Below are 13,416 nucleotides of genomic sequence, written 5' to 3' on the forward strand. Positions count from 1 at the left end.
TTCCAGGACATATGCAGGACTTGACGGTCTACACACGGAAAAATTTGAAAAAGTTAAAAACATATTTTTTGACAGAGCACAGGGAAAACTGTGCGACTGTGAAACTGTTGCATTCATTTGTTGCAGTTTATGTGACAAGCTCTTATGTTTTCATCACTTTTTTGGGAGTGATGATCACATCCACAAGAAAACGTAAATCGGGCAAGGTAGAAGAATCTTTTTACCCATTCGCCAAGAGTACAAGTTAGGTGGGTCGACAACATATTCCTGTCATGTGACGCACATGCCGTCACCAGTGTCGTATAGAATAGACGTGTTTTCCTGTGGAGGAATCGGTTGACCTATGACCTTGCGATCAAATGTTTTCGGTTCCCATTGGAGACGCACGTCCTTTCGTCTACTAATCGCACGGTTTTGCGGTGCGGTCGCAAAACACAGACACTAAACTTATTACAGTGAACAGAGACGTCAATGAACGAACGGACAGATCATAACTGCGAAAAAAAAGAAATTAAACTTTTCACTCGTGGGAAGACTTGAACCAAGGACCTCTCGTTCCACAGCTGCGTACGCTAACCACGGGACCACGGCGTTCCTGATCGCACACTGTCCTTGTGTTGCCTATCTTACACATAGACTACTCAGTTTGTATATTTTGCTTATTTTTTTCCTAGTTCCACACAACTTCTTCCTGTTTTCTTGATTGATCTGTGTTCAGTTTTTCAAGGCCTATCCACTGTGACAACTTATAACTAAATCTGAGGGGGGTGCGATGGGGAGGTTCCCTTGTTACAAGAAAAATTTCAAACCCGCCCCCGCAGCCCGTAAAATCGTGCGACCGTCTTGTGGGACTCTGAGCGTGTTGTTCTGCTTTATATCATGGTGCCACGATCAACTCTGAAGTGTACTGTGTTACCCTCGGGAAACTGAAGAAACGAACTGCTTCTCCAAGACAACGTAAGCGCTCACACAAGTTCGCGCACCCGAGAGGGGCTCTCAGAACTTCGCTTGAGTACTCTCCTTGTCCACCTACAGCCCGGATCTCGCACCTTCCGACTTCCACCTGTTTGGCGCAAGTCATTGGCTCCGACGTTGACCAATAAGATGGTACCATGCGGGCACACAGACTCACCCAGCAAGGTGGCTTAAGACCTTCGCACTGAACGGAGGTTATGTGCAAAAATAGGGTTTTAAAGTAAAAAGAGTGGAGAATAATATGCTGTAGTGGAATCCTGAATAAAACCAAGCCGCTTTCAGGAAAAAAATGTTGCGTTACTTACTGAACGCTCCTCGTACTACTTCCTCCCACAGCCTCCTTGCGAAATGATCACTACGGAAAAGACGGAGAGATTCCACGACACTCGGAGATGAAGCTCAGAATGGAAGAGGAAAAAGGGGAGGCGCAAGAAGGGATGATACGGGAATAAAACAAATGGTTCAAATGGCTCTGAGCACTATGGGACTTAACATCTGAGGTCATCAGTCCCCTAGAACTACTCAAACCTAACTAACCTAAGGACATCACACACATGCATGCCTGAGGCAGGATTGCAACCTGCGACCGTAGCGGTCTCGCGGTTCCAGACTGAAGCGCCTAGAACCTAGTAGATAGTCTCGGAAGTTCCATGCGGCTTTTCGCAGATGAAGCTGTAGTATACAGAGAAGTTGCAACATTACAAAATTGCAGCGAAATGCAGGAACATCTGCAGCGGATAGGCGCCTGGTGCAGGGATTGGCAACTGACAAATGTAATGTATTGCGAATACATAGAAAGAAGGATCCTTTATTGTATGATTATATGATAGTGGAACAAACACTGGTAGCAGTTACTTCTGTAAAATATCTGGGAGTATGCGTGCGGAACGATTTGAAGTGGAATGATCATATAAAATTAATTGTTGGTAAGGCGGGTACCAAGTTAAGATTCATTGGGAGAGTCCATAGAAAATGTAGTCCATCAACAAAGGAGGTGGCTTGCAAAACACTCGTTCGACCTATACTTGAGTATTACTCATCAGTGTGGGATCCGTACCAGCTCGGGTTGACGGAGGAGATAGAGAAGACCCAAAGAAGATCGGCGCGTTTCGTCACAGGGTTCTTTGGTAAGAGTGATAGCGTTACGGAGTTGTTGTTGTTGTTGTGGTCTTCAGTCCTGAGACTGGTTTGATGCAGCTCTCCATGCTACTCTATCCTGTGCAAGCTTCTTCATCTCCCAGTACCTACTGCAACCTACATCCTTCTGAATCTGCTTAGTGTAATCATCTCTTGGTCTCCCCCTACGATTTTTACCCTCCACACTGCCCTCCAATACTAAATTGGTGATCCCTTGATGCCTCAGAACATGTCCTACCAACCGATCCCTTCTTCTGGTCAAGTTGTGCCACAAACTTCTCTTCTCCTCAATCCTATTCAATACTTCCTCATTAGTTATGTGGTCTACCCATATAATCTTCAGCATTCTTCTGTAGCACCACATTTCGAAAGCTTCTTTTCTCTTCTTGCCCAAACTATTTACCGTCCATGTTTCACTTCCATACATGGCTACACTCCATACAAATACTTTCAGAAATGACTTCCTGACACTTAAATCTGTACTCGATGTTTACAAATTTCTCTTCTTCAGAAACGCTTTCCTTGCCAATGCCAGTCTACATTTTATATCCTCTCTACTTCGACCATCATCAGTTATTTTGCTCCCCAAATAGCAAAACTCCTTTACTACTTTAAGTGTCTCATTTCCTAATCTAATACCCTCAACATCACCCGACTTAATTCGACTACATTCCATTATCCTCGTTTTGCTTTTGTTGATGTTCATCTTATATCCTTCCTTCAAGACACCATCCATTCCGTTCAACTGCTCTTACAAGTCCTTTGCTGTCTCTGACAGAATTACAATGTCATCGGCGAACCTCAAAGTTTTTATTTCTTCTCCATGGATTTTAATACCTACTCCGAATTTTTCTTTTGTTTCCTTTACTGCTTGCTCAATATACAGATTGAATAACATCGGGGAGAGGCTACAACCCTGTCTCACTCCCTTCCCAACCACTGCTTCATGTCCCTCGACTCTTATAACTGCCATCTGGTTTCTGTGCAAATTGTAAATAGCCTTTCTCTCCCTATATTTTACCCCTGGCACCTTTAGAATTTGAAAGAGAGTATTCCAGTCAACATTGTCAAAAGCTTTCTCTAAGTCTACAAATGCTAGAAACGTAGGTTTGCCTTTCCTTAGTCTTTTTTCTAAGATAAGTCGTAAGGTCATTATTGCCTCACGTGTTCCAGTATTTCTACGGAATCCAAACTGATCTTCCCCGAGGTCGGCTTCTACTAGTTTTTCCATTCGTCTGTAAAGAATTCGTGTTAGTATTTTGCAGCTGTGGCTTATTAAACTGATTGTTCGGTAATTTTCACATCTGTCAACACCTGCTTTCTTTGGGATTGAAATTATTATATTCTTCTTGAAGTCAGAGGGTGTTTCGCCTGTTTCATACATCTTGCTCACCAGATAGTAGAGTTTTGTCAGGACTGGCTCTCCCAAGGCCGTCAGTAGTTCCAATGGAATGTTGTCTACTCCCGGGGCCTTGTTTCGACTCAGGTCTTTCAGTTCTCTGTCAAACTCTTCACGCAGTATCGTATCTCCCATTTCATCTTCATCTACATCCTCTTCCATTTCCATAATATTGTCCTCAAGTACATCGCCCTTGTATAGACCCTCTATATACTCCTCCCACCTTTCTGCTTTCCCGTCTTTGCTTAGAACTGGGTTTCCATCTGAGCTCTTGATGTTCATACAAGTGGTTCTCTTATCTCCAAAGGTGTCTTTAATTTTCCTGTAGGCAGTATCTATCTTACCCCTAGTGAGCTAAGCCTCTACATCCTTACATTTGTCCTCTAGCCATCCCTGCTTAGCCATTTTGCACTTCCTGTCGATCTCATTTTTGAAACGTTTGTATTCCTTTTTGCCTGCTTCATTTACTGCATTTTTATATTTTCTCCTTTCATCAATTAAATTCAATATTTCTTCTGTTACCCAAGCATTTCTACTAGCCCTCGTCTTTTTACCTACTTGATCCTCTGCTGCCTTCACTGTTTCATCCCATAAAGGTACCCATTCTTCTTCTACAGTATTTCTTTCCCCCATTCCTGTCAATTGTTCCCTTATGCTCTCCCTGAAACTCTGTACAACCTCTGGTTCTTTCAGTTTATCCAGGTTCCATCTCCTTAAATTCCCACCTTTTTGTAGTTTCTTCAGTTTTAATCTACAGGTCATAACCAATAGATTGTGTTCAGAGTCCACATCTGCCCCTGGAAATGTCTTACAATTTAAAACCAGGTTCCTAAATCTCTGCCTTACCATTATATAATCTATCTGATACCTTTTAGTATCTCCACGGTTCCATGTATACAACCTTCTATCATGATTCTTAAACCAAGTGTTAGCTATGATTACGTTGTGCTCTGTGCAAAATTCTACTAGGCGGCTTCTTCTTTCATTTCTTAGCCCCAATCCATATTCACCTACTACGTTTCCTTCTCTCCCTTTTCCTACACTCGGATTCCAATCACCCATGACTTAAATTTTCGTCTCCCTTCACTATCTGAATAATTTCTTTTATTTCATCATACATTTCTTCAATTTCTTCGTCATCTGCAGAGCTAGTTGGCATATAAACTTGTACTACTGTAGTAGGTGTGGGCTTCGTATCTATCTTGGCCACAATAAAGCGTTCACTATGCTGTTTGTAGTAGCTTACCCGCATTCCTATTTTCCTATTCATTATTAAACCCACTCCTGCATTACCCCTATTTGACTTTGGGTTTATAACCCTGTAGTCACCTGACCAGAAGTCTTGTTCCTCCTGCCACCGAACTTCACTAATTCCCAGTATATCTAACTTTAACCTATCCATTTCCCTTTTTAAATTTTCTAACCTACCTGCCCGATTAAGGGATCTGACATTCCACGCTCCGATCCGTAGAACGCCAGTTTTCTTTCTCCTGATAACGACATCCTCTTGAGTAGTCTCCGCCCGGAGATCCGAATGGGGGAGTATTTTACCTCCGGAATATTTTACCCAAGAGGACGCCATCATCATTTAATCATACAGTAAAGCTGCATGCCCTCGGGAAAAATTACGGCTGTAGTTTCCCCTTGCTTTCAGCCGTTCGCAGTACCAGCACAGCAAGGCCGTTTTGGTTATTGTTACAAGGCCAGATCATCAATCATCCAGACTGTTGCCCTTGCAACTACTGAAGAGGCTGCTGCCCCTCTTCAGGAACCACACGTTTGTCTGGCCTCTCAACAGATACCCCTCCATTGTGGTTGTACCTACAGTACGGCTATCTGTATCACTGAGGCACGGCAAGGTCCATGGCTCCTGGGGGGGGGGGGGGGCGTTACGGAGATATTTACCAAACTCAAGTGGCAGACTCTGCAAGAGAGGCGCTCTGCATCGCGGTGTAGCTTGCTGTCCAGGTTTCGAGAGGGTGTGTTTCTGGATGAGGTATCGAATATGTTGCTGCCCTCTACTTACACCTCCCGAGGAGATCACGAATATAAAATTAGAGAGATTCGAGCGCGCACGGAGGATTTCCGGCAGTCGTTCTTCCCGTGAAACATACGCGACTGGAAGAGGAAAGGGAGGTAATGACAGTGGCACGTAAAGTGCCCTCCGCCACACACAATTGGGTGGCTTGCGGAGTATAAATGTGGATGTAGAACCGCTCGGCCACTCCGGCCGGGAGAATAAAACACTCTCCGGCAGCCACGTTAATGTAGAATGTTGAATATATATGCAGCTGTCAAACGGTGTCACATACCGCGAAATTCCTGCACTCTAAACAGAATCTTCGTCGATTACTGTAATGGGGTCACGCGACTGCGCTAGATATCCGTAGAGAGGTTCCGTATCGACGTTTCAACCAACGACCTTCATCGACCAGCAGCCTGTGAAAAACAGTGTGTGGTTCCGATTTTCTGTAAGGAGAAAGCATGGAAGCACTTTGCGATTTCATGTACATGACTACTTCGAAACTCACATTTAATTGTTTAGGGATGATTTCACACTATTTCTCGGCTGCTGCGCAGTCTCGAATAGTGCGTGGAAATACTGAACACTCAAATCTTTCAGTGCGAGATTTGTTTTCTCTTATTTTATTACGACGGTCATTTCACCCTACATATAGGAGAAATACGATGATTCAAATTTAGAGAAAAAATTTCGCAGCAACGAAAAACGCCTTTGTTTTATTGATTGCCACCCGAACTGGCTTATCACATCCGTGACTTTCTCGTCCTTACAATACGAAATGAGCTGCCGATCTTTCATCTTTTTTGTATCTTCTGCGTGAACCCTACCCGGTAAGGTTCCCATATCGAGCAGCATTACTCCAGAAGAGGAAATACATGTGTTGTGTAGGCACTTAGTAGATTTCTTGCATCTTTCAAGTATTCTACTAATGAAATGCTGCCTTAACGAACGACATGTATCTAGCAGTAAAGCGTGAAAAGCAGTAATTTTCTTAATTTCTTTAAGGCAAATATGTGAAGACCATTGCGATATACAACTGCAAGAATTCTCCACAACACTTTCTATGTGATGCTTACAATTTTTAAGTTGTTCATAATTTGATGATGATGATGATGATGTTTGGATTGTGGGGCGCTCAACTGCGCGGTTATCAACGCCCGTACAAATTCCCAACCTTTGCACAGGCCAATCTCGCCACTTTCAGAAACGATGATGAAATGATGAGGACAACACAAACTCCCAGTCATATCGAGGTAGGTGAAAATCCCTGACCCCGCCGGGAATCGAACCCGGGACCCCATGCTCGGGAAGCGAGAACGCGACCGCGAGACCACGACCTGCGGACATTCGTAATTTCAGTCTGTAGGTAGTTATTGTTAGCTGAATCGACAATCTTTAAATCTGTGTTATTTATCGTGTTACTGGAATTCACTGGATTTTTTTAATACTCACATGGAGGACCTCACATGTTAGGGTCAATTGCTGCTTTCGTATCCCAGAGATACGTTGTGCAAATCATTACACAATTCTTTTTGATCTTCTGGTGACTGTCCTAGAGCGTGTGATGCTGCATCATCTGCAAACATGTACGACACCAGCTCAGATAGTCAACTAAACAGATTATGTACATTAAGACCAACAGAGGGCCTATAACACTTGTTTGGGGGACCACATATGTTTCTTCTGTTTCAGCAGATAACTTCCCGTCAACTACTACAACTTTTCTGGTAGCAAATCACGAATCCAGTCGCACATTTCAATAGAACTTGGGAGATTTCGAACTTCTGTACAAGATAACCTAACCGGCGTACTTCTAATCTACTCTGTGGCCGAAATGAGATTAAAAAAGGGATATCAATGATAGGATTCGCAGGCGTGCGTTGCTATCCTCTCTGAAAAAACTGCAGGACCTGTTGAATGGATTGAAAACTACTCTCTACTAATTACAGAGTGTAATCCAAAGAAAGACGGAAGTTTCGACGGGCGGTAGAAATGAGATTAAAGAGGAACGAGATATAAAAGTTTTGGACCACGCAGTAGCCGAAGTGAAGGAATACACAGGAAGCGAACAGCGCTAGACGGCGAAGCAAAGGGGGCGTATGGGGTACACTCCCTTGTCAAAAAAGGTCTATTAATCTCAGATAAAGGCATTAATCTGAGGTTTAAACTTATGAGAACGTCCTCCAGTATTACATAACACTAAATATCTGCATCTATACAGATAATCCGCAAGCTGCTGGAGTATACATCGTACCAATATTACCAGTTTTCTATATTATTCTATTCGCGTCTTGAGACAAGGGCAAAGAACTGCCTACATACCTCTGTACGTGCAACAATCAGTATTATACTATTCGCACGAGTCATATGTGAGATGTCAGATTCCAATTAATCTCTGCATTACTCCGCAAGCCACCTGACGGTGTGTAGCGGAGGGTATTTCTGGTACCACTAACTGATCCCCCCTAGCTGTACAACCCGCGAAAACCTCGTGGGGAAAATGATTGTCGGTAAGCCTCTGTATTATCTCTGATTTCTCCAATTTTCTAACCGTGGTCATTTCCAGAGATGTGTGTGGGAGAAAGTAATATGTTGTTCGAGTCTTCCTTTAAAGGCACTCTGTCGAAATTTCAGTAGTGACCCTCTCCGTGTTGCGTAACGTCTCCCACTGGATTTTGTTGAACCTCTCTGTAACGCTCTCGCGCCTTCCTAACTATCCAGTGACGAAACGCTCCGCCCTTCGTTGGATCTTCTCTCTCTCTTCATCAGCCCTGTCTGTTAAAGATCCCAGACTGTTGAACAAATACGCAAGACCCGGCCGAACAAGCGCCTTGTAAGCCACTCCCTTCGTGGACCAGTTACGTTTCGTTAAGGTTATTCCTATGAAAGTGTTGTGTTTGATTTTTCTATTATTTGTTTTACGTGGTCATTCCACTTAAGGTCGATCTGGCTAGTTAGTCGTACATATTTTACGGTAGATACTGTTTCCAACAGTTTCTCATCAGCAGTGTAGTTGTACAGCAGTGGATTTCTTCCCCTATGTATGCGCAATATGTTACACTTACACTCCTGGAAATGGAAAAAAGAACACATTGACACCGGTGTGTCAGACCCACCATACTTGCTCCGGACACTGCGAGAGGGCTGTACAAGCAATGATCACACGCACGGCACAGCGGACACACCAGGAACCGCGGTGTTGGCCGTCGAATGGCGCTAGCTGCGCAGCATTTGTGCACCGCCGCCGTCAGTGTCAGCCAGTTTGCCGTGGCATACGGAGCTCCATCGCAGTCTTTAACACTGGTAGCATGCCGCGACAGCGTGGACGTGAACCGTATGTGCAGTTGACGGACTTTGAGCGAGGGCGTATAGTGGGCATGCGGGAGGCCGGGTGGACGTACCGCCGAATTGCTCAACACGTGGGGCGTGAGGTCTCCACAGTACATCGATGTTGTCGCCAGTGGTCGGCGAAAGGTGCACGTGCCCGTCGACCTGGGACCGGACCGCAGCGACGCACGGATGCACGCCAAGACCGTAGGATCCTACGCAGTGCCGTAGGGGACCGCACCGCCACTTCCCAGCAAATTAGGGACACTGTTGCTCCTGGGGTATCGGCGAGGACCATTCGCAACCGTCTCCATGAAGCTGGGCTACGGTCCCGCACACCGTTAGGCCGTCTTCCGCTCACGCCCCAACATCGTGCAGCCCGCCTCCAGTGGTGTCGCGACAGGCGTGAATGGAGGGACGAATGGAGACGTGTCGTCTTCAGCGATGAGAGTCGCTTCTGCCTTGGTGCCAATGATGGTCGTATGCGTATTTGGCGCCGTGCAGGTGAGCGCCACAATCAGGACTGCATACGACCGAGGCACACAGGGCCAACACCCGGCATCATGGTGTGGGGAGCGATCTCCTACACTGGCCGTACACCACTGGTGATCGTCGAGGGGACACTGAATAGTGCACGGTACATCCAAACTGTCATCGAACCCATCGTTCTACCATTCCTAGACCGGCAAGGGAACTTGCTGTTCCAACAGGACAATGCACGTCCGCATGTATCCCGTGCCACCCAACGTGCTCTAGAAGGTGTAAGTCAACTACCCTGGCCAGCAAGATCTCCGGATCTGTCCCCCATTGAGCATGTTTGGGACTGGATGAAGCATCGTCTCACGCGGTCTGCACGTCCAGCACGAACGCTGGTCCAACTGAGGCGCCAGGTGGAAATGGCATGGCAAGCCGTTCCACAGGACTACATCCAGCATCTCTACGATCGTCTCCATGGGAGAATAGCAGCCTGCATTTCTGCGAGAGGTGGATATATACTGTACTAGTGCCGACATTGTGCATGCTCTGTTGCCTGTGTCTATGTGCCTGTGGTTCTGTCACTGTGATCATGTGATGTATCTGACCCCAGGAATGTGTCAATAAAGTTTCCCCTTCCTGGGACAATGAATTCACGGTGTTCTTATTTCAATTTCCAGGAGTGCATTTACGTTCAGGGGCAACTGCCAAATCGATACTGTCTTCTGCCGTTCCTTCATTCTTATAGACAACCGCATCTGCAAACAGTCTTAAAAAGCTTCCGACGCATTCTACTAAATCAATTACACACACTGTAAACAGTAGCGGTACTGTCAAAAGTCCCTCGGGGTATTCCGGAAATTATCTTTGCACCAGTCGATTTTGTCCCGTTAAGAGCGACGTGTTGAGTGCTCTCTGCAAGAAAGTCTTGAATCGAGTCACAAATCTGGTAGATACTCGGTAAGCTCGCATTTTTTTTCATTAACTGGCAGTGAGGGACGGTGTCAAATGCTTTCCTGAAGTCAAGGAACAGGCATCGACATGAGCGCCGTTGTCTACAGTGCTATGGACCTCACGGAAGAGCAGAGCGAGCTGAGTATCGTAAGATCTCTGTTTGCAGAAGCCATGTTGACTTTTATAGAGGAGATTTTCATTCTTCGAAAATGTCACGGTTCATGGGCATAAAACATGTTACATAATTCTACAACAGATCGACGTCAACGATATCGGTCCATAATTATGTGCATCTGTCCTAAGTACCTTTTTGAAAACAGGAATGACCTGCGCTATTTTCCAGTCTCTAGGTACTCTTTTGCTCCAGCGAACTACGATAAATTACTGCTGGAAGCGGAGCAAGTGCTTTGTAGAATGTTACAGGTATCCCACGTGGATTACTTTCTTCTTCGACTACAGGTTTTCTAAACTTACCGAAAGCAGTTTCTGCTAAAGAGACCCATTTAAGTTACCCTAGTATGTATTATAGTTTGGTGTGGGCTATACCATCCTGTTACGACCGTTGCAACGCATCTCTGAGGCGGTTCGAACTCTATTTCCTCATCGATCTGATCAGGAGTCCGAAAGCTGGAACAGTATTCTAGCATGTGTCACTTTACCGTCTTGTACGCCCTTTCCCATTACATATGCATTGCTTTTTCCGAGACATCATCCACTAAATTAAGCCTTCCTTTCGTCCTCCCTAGTTCTGATTTCTCGTGACTGTCCCATTCATGCCGTTATTTACTATTGCCCCTAACTATTTGTACAGCTTGATGTGCTTGAGATGTACACCACCGTTGTTATGTAATCGGACAAAATCAAGTTCTTTTCCATTGTCGTAACTACGCATTATTTTACATTTATACACATTTAAACAGATGTGGCACTCATTACAGCTACTACAAGTCTTTGAGCATTTCCTTCTGATCGCCTATTGACGACTTTTTTCCTGTACACAACAACACCATAAACGAATAATATCACAATGCTTCAGATGGTATCTTACAAATCGTTTATGTATAATGGTAACATTAGAGGCGCTATTTGCAAGATATCGGTGTGGGGGAGTAACACACTAAGCCGTTCGTTACAAATTTTGCAAAAAAAAAAAAACCTTTTTTTTTCACTAAGCACTTGTTGCTGATCACAAATTATTAGTACAGACATATCCTTATCTTCTTATTTTCTCAGCACTCCGGTTACTTTTATACTTGTGACAATCACAATACTTATTCAGCACTCTAGCTTCGATTCAGCTGTAAACTGTGAATAGAAAGCGATTGATACAGTCTTGCGCTTCTTTCCGTACTCATATTCTAATCTGCTTAGCACTCCGATTACTTTTATGTCTTTAAACAAATGCATTATCTCCCACGGTAACCCAGTAGCCATCCTGACCTCCTCTCGGCTCTCTCACGAAGCAAAGAACACCGAAGATGCAGATTGCGTACTATTGAGGCCTTACTTAACATCACTTTTGTTGAACTTTCGCCATCCAGTATAATGAACTGGTTTCTATCAGCCGAAGGTTCCTCGAGGTAGTCACGTAATTGCGAAGATACTCCGAGTGATCGAATCTCAGTAGCCCGACGCGGTGCAGCGTCGAATGGATTTCTGGAATCGAGGTGTATGGGACTACCTGTTGACCTGCATTTACGCGGATTGCAAGACGTCGTGTACGAGGGGAGCAAGCGCCGTTTCACACTAATGGTTATTCCCTCAATCTGGGCTGGTAAGTACTAAAGTGCTGGTCTTGCGTTGGAGGCCGTAGAGGACGAGAACTGTAAGGGGGAGGCAGGAATTGCAATATATCCGAGAAATAATTGGTGACGTTTGCTGGAAATGTTGCTGTGAGACGAAGAGACCGCCACAGGTGAGGAAACTGTTGCCGGCCACATCGAACCGGTCGGGTGAGTGACGACCCAAAAATTAAAGGTACGTAAAAATGCTAGCAGGTTTTTAAGTAGCGGACGAGAGAGACGGAAGCGCAGCAGCGGGCCGGGCCCTTCCTTACCTGAGCGGGCTATCCCGGCGCCTGGGCAAACCTCGAACTCGCGACCACGGGAGCCACGGACCGCACCGGCCACCGCTAGCTGGCCTGCCGGCTGCCACTGAGCCAGGCCCAGTTCTCCGCTGGCGGAGTGTGGCGGGGCGGCCGCCAGGCGGCAGCACTGCGCCGCCTGACAGTTGCCGATCAATGCGTGCGCAGCGGCCGCCGTTACGTTACCAACGCACAGCGGCCGCCGCAAATACGCTGTTGCTGTCGCGAAAGGGGGCAGGGGCAAGGGCAGCCGCAGGTTTTCACGTCAGCCTGTATTTAGAAACTTTGAGGACATTGCAGTCTGCTTATAATTTATTCCTGTTACTTGCTACAGTTTCCTAATTGTTGTCAGCAGTACAATTACCTGTTTTTAGATTACCAAATTTACTTTTTCCCCGCCATTTGCGATATTTTCTGTTGGTCCCGACGTAAGCTCCATTTCTGCCATCAGTTGTTTTCCTGTCATTAAAAATTTCGTATCGATAACATATTCCACATTCCCCGCTTTCGAAAAACTACCGTACTACAAGCTTCAATACTTATGTTCAAATCGACTTAAGAGCAAACTGTGTCGTGTTCGGGCTTACACACTACCTACAGAGCAATGCCCGATATAAAACTACATATTTTTCACATGTTACTTCACAGGTGCCCTGTTTTTGTTCTACTATTTTTTTTATTTCAAACTAATTTTCGGCTTACTGGGCTATCTTCAGGAAACATCTGACTAACGTCTGAAAGGGACAATGGCAAAAATTATAAGCACTCAACTTGTATAGAATTTGTGCATGATTTATTTCTTAACGTCAAAATTACAATTTACACAATGGACACTGTTATGTACAGTAAATACTTAAACTACACAATATTACACGCTAAATGGTTATAACGATAAATTTTATGAAGTCTTGACATTCACTGAGAAACAATTAAACTGAGCACTCTTCATTTATGTTGTGCAACCAACATTTTTTTAACATTCTGAACTACACTTTAGGGAATCGACATAATAATTGAAATTTTACTTCATTTTTAAATGTTTGC

At 44.9% G+C, this 13,416-nt stretch overlaps 1 protein-coding gene across 1 annotated transcript in view; it reads right to left on the minus strand.

The window, feature by feature from the left end:
- The window catches only part of LOC126106139 (uncharacterized), a 492,342-nt gene extending 479,531 nt beyond the window's left edge, over positions 1-12,811 (minus strand). The window contains exons 1-2 of the mRNA XM_049912382.1: positions 12,752-12,811; positions 12,346-12,511 (exon numbers count right to left, since the gene is read on the minus strand). Of these exons, the coding sequence (XP_049768339.1) occupies positions 12,346-12,511; positions 12,752-12,811 (226 nt within the window). The remainder of the gene's footprint in view (positions 1-12,345; positions 12,512-12,751) is intronic.
- Positions 12,812-13,416: the final 605 nt, after the last annotated feature.

This window comes from Schistocerca cancellata, chromosome 10 (assembly GCF_023864275.1).
Source record: "Schistocerca cancellata isolate TAMUIC-IGC-003103 chromosome 10, iqSchCanc2.1, whole genome shotgun sequence".
Classification (NCBI taxonomy): domain Eukaryota; kingdom Metazoa; phylum Arthropoda; class Insecta; order Orthoptera; family Acrididae; genus Schistocerca; species Schistocerca cancellata.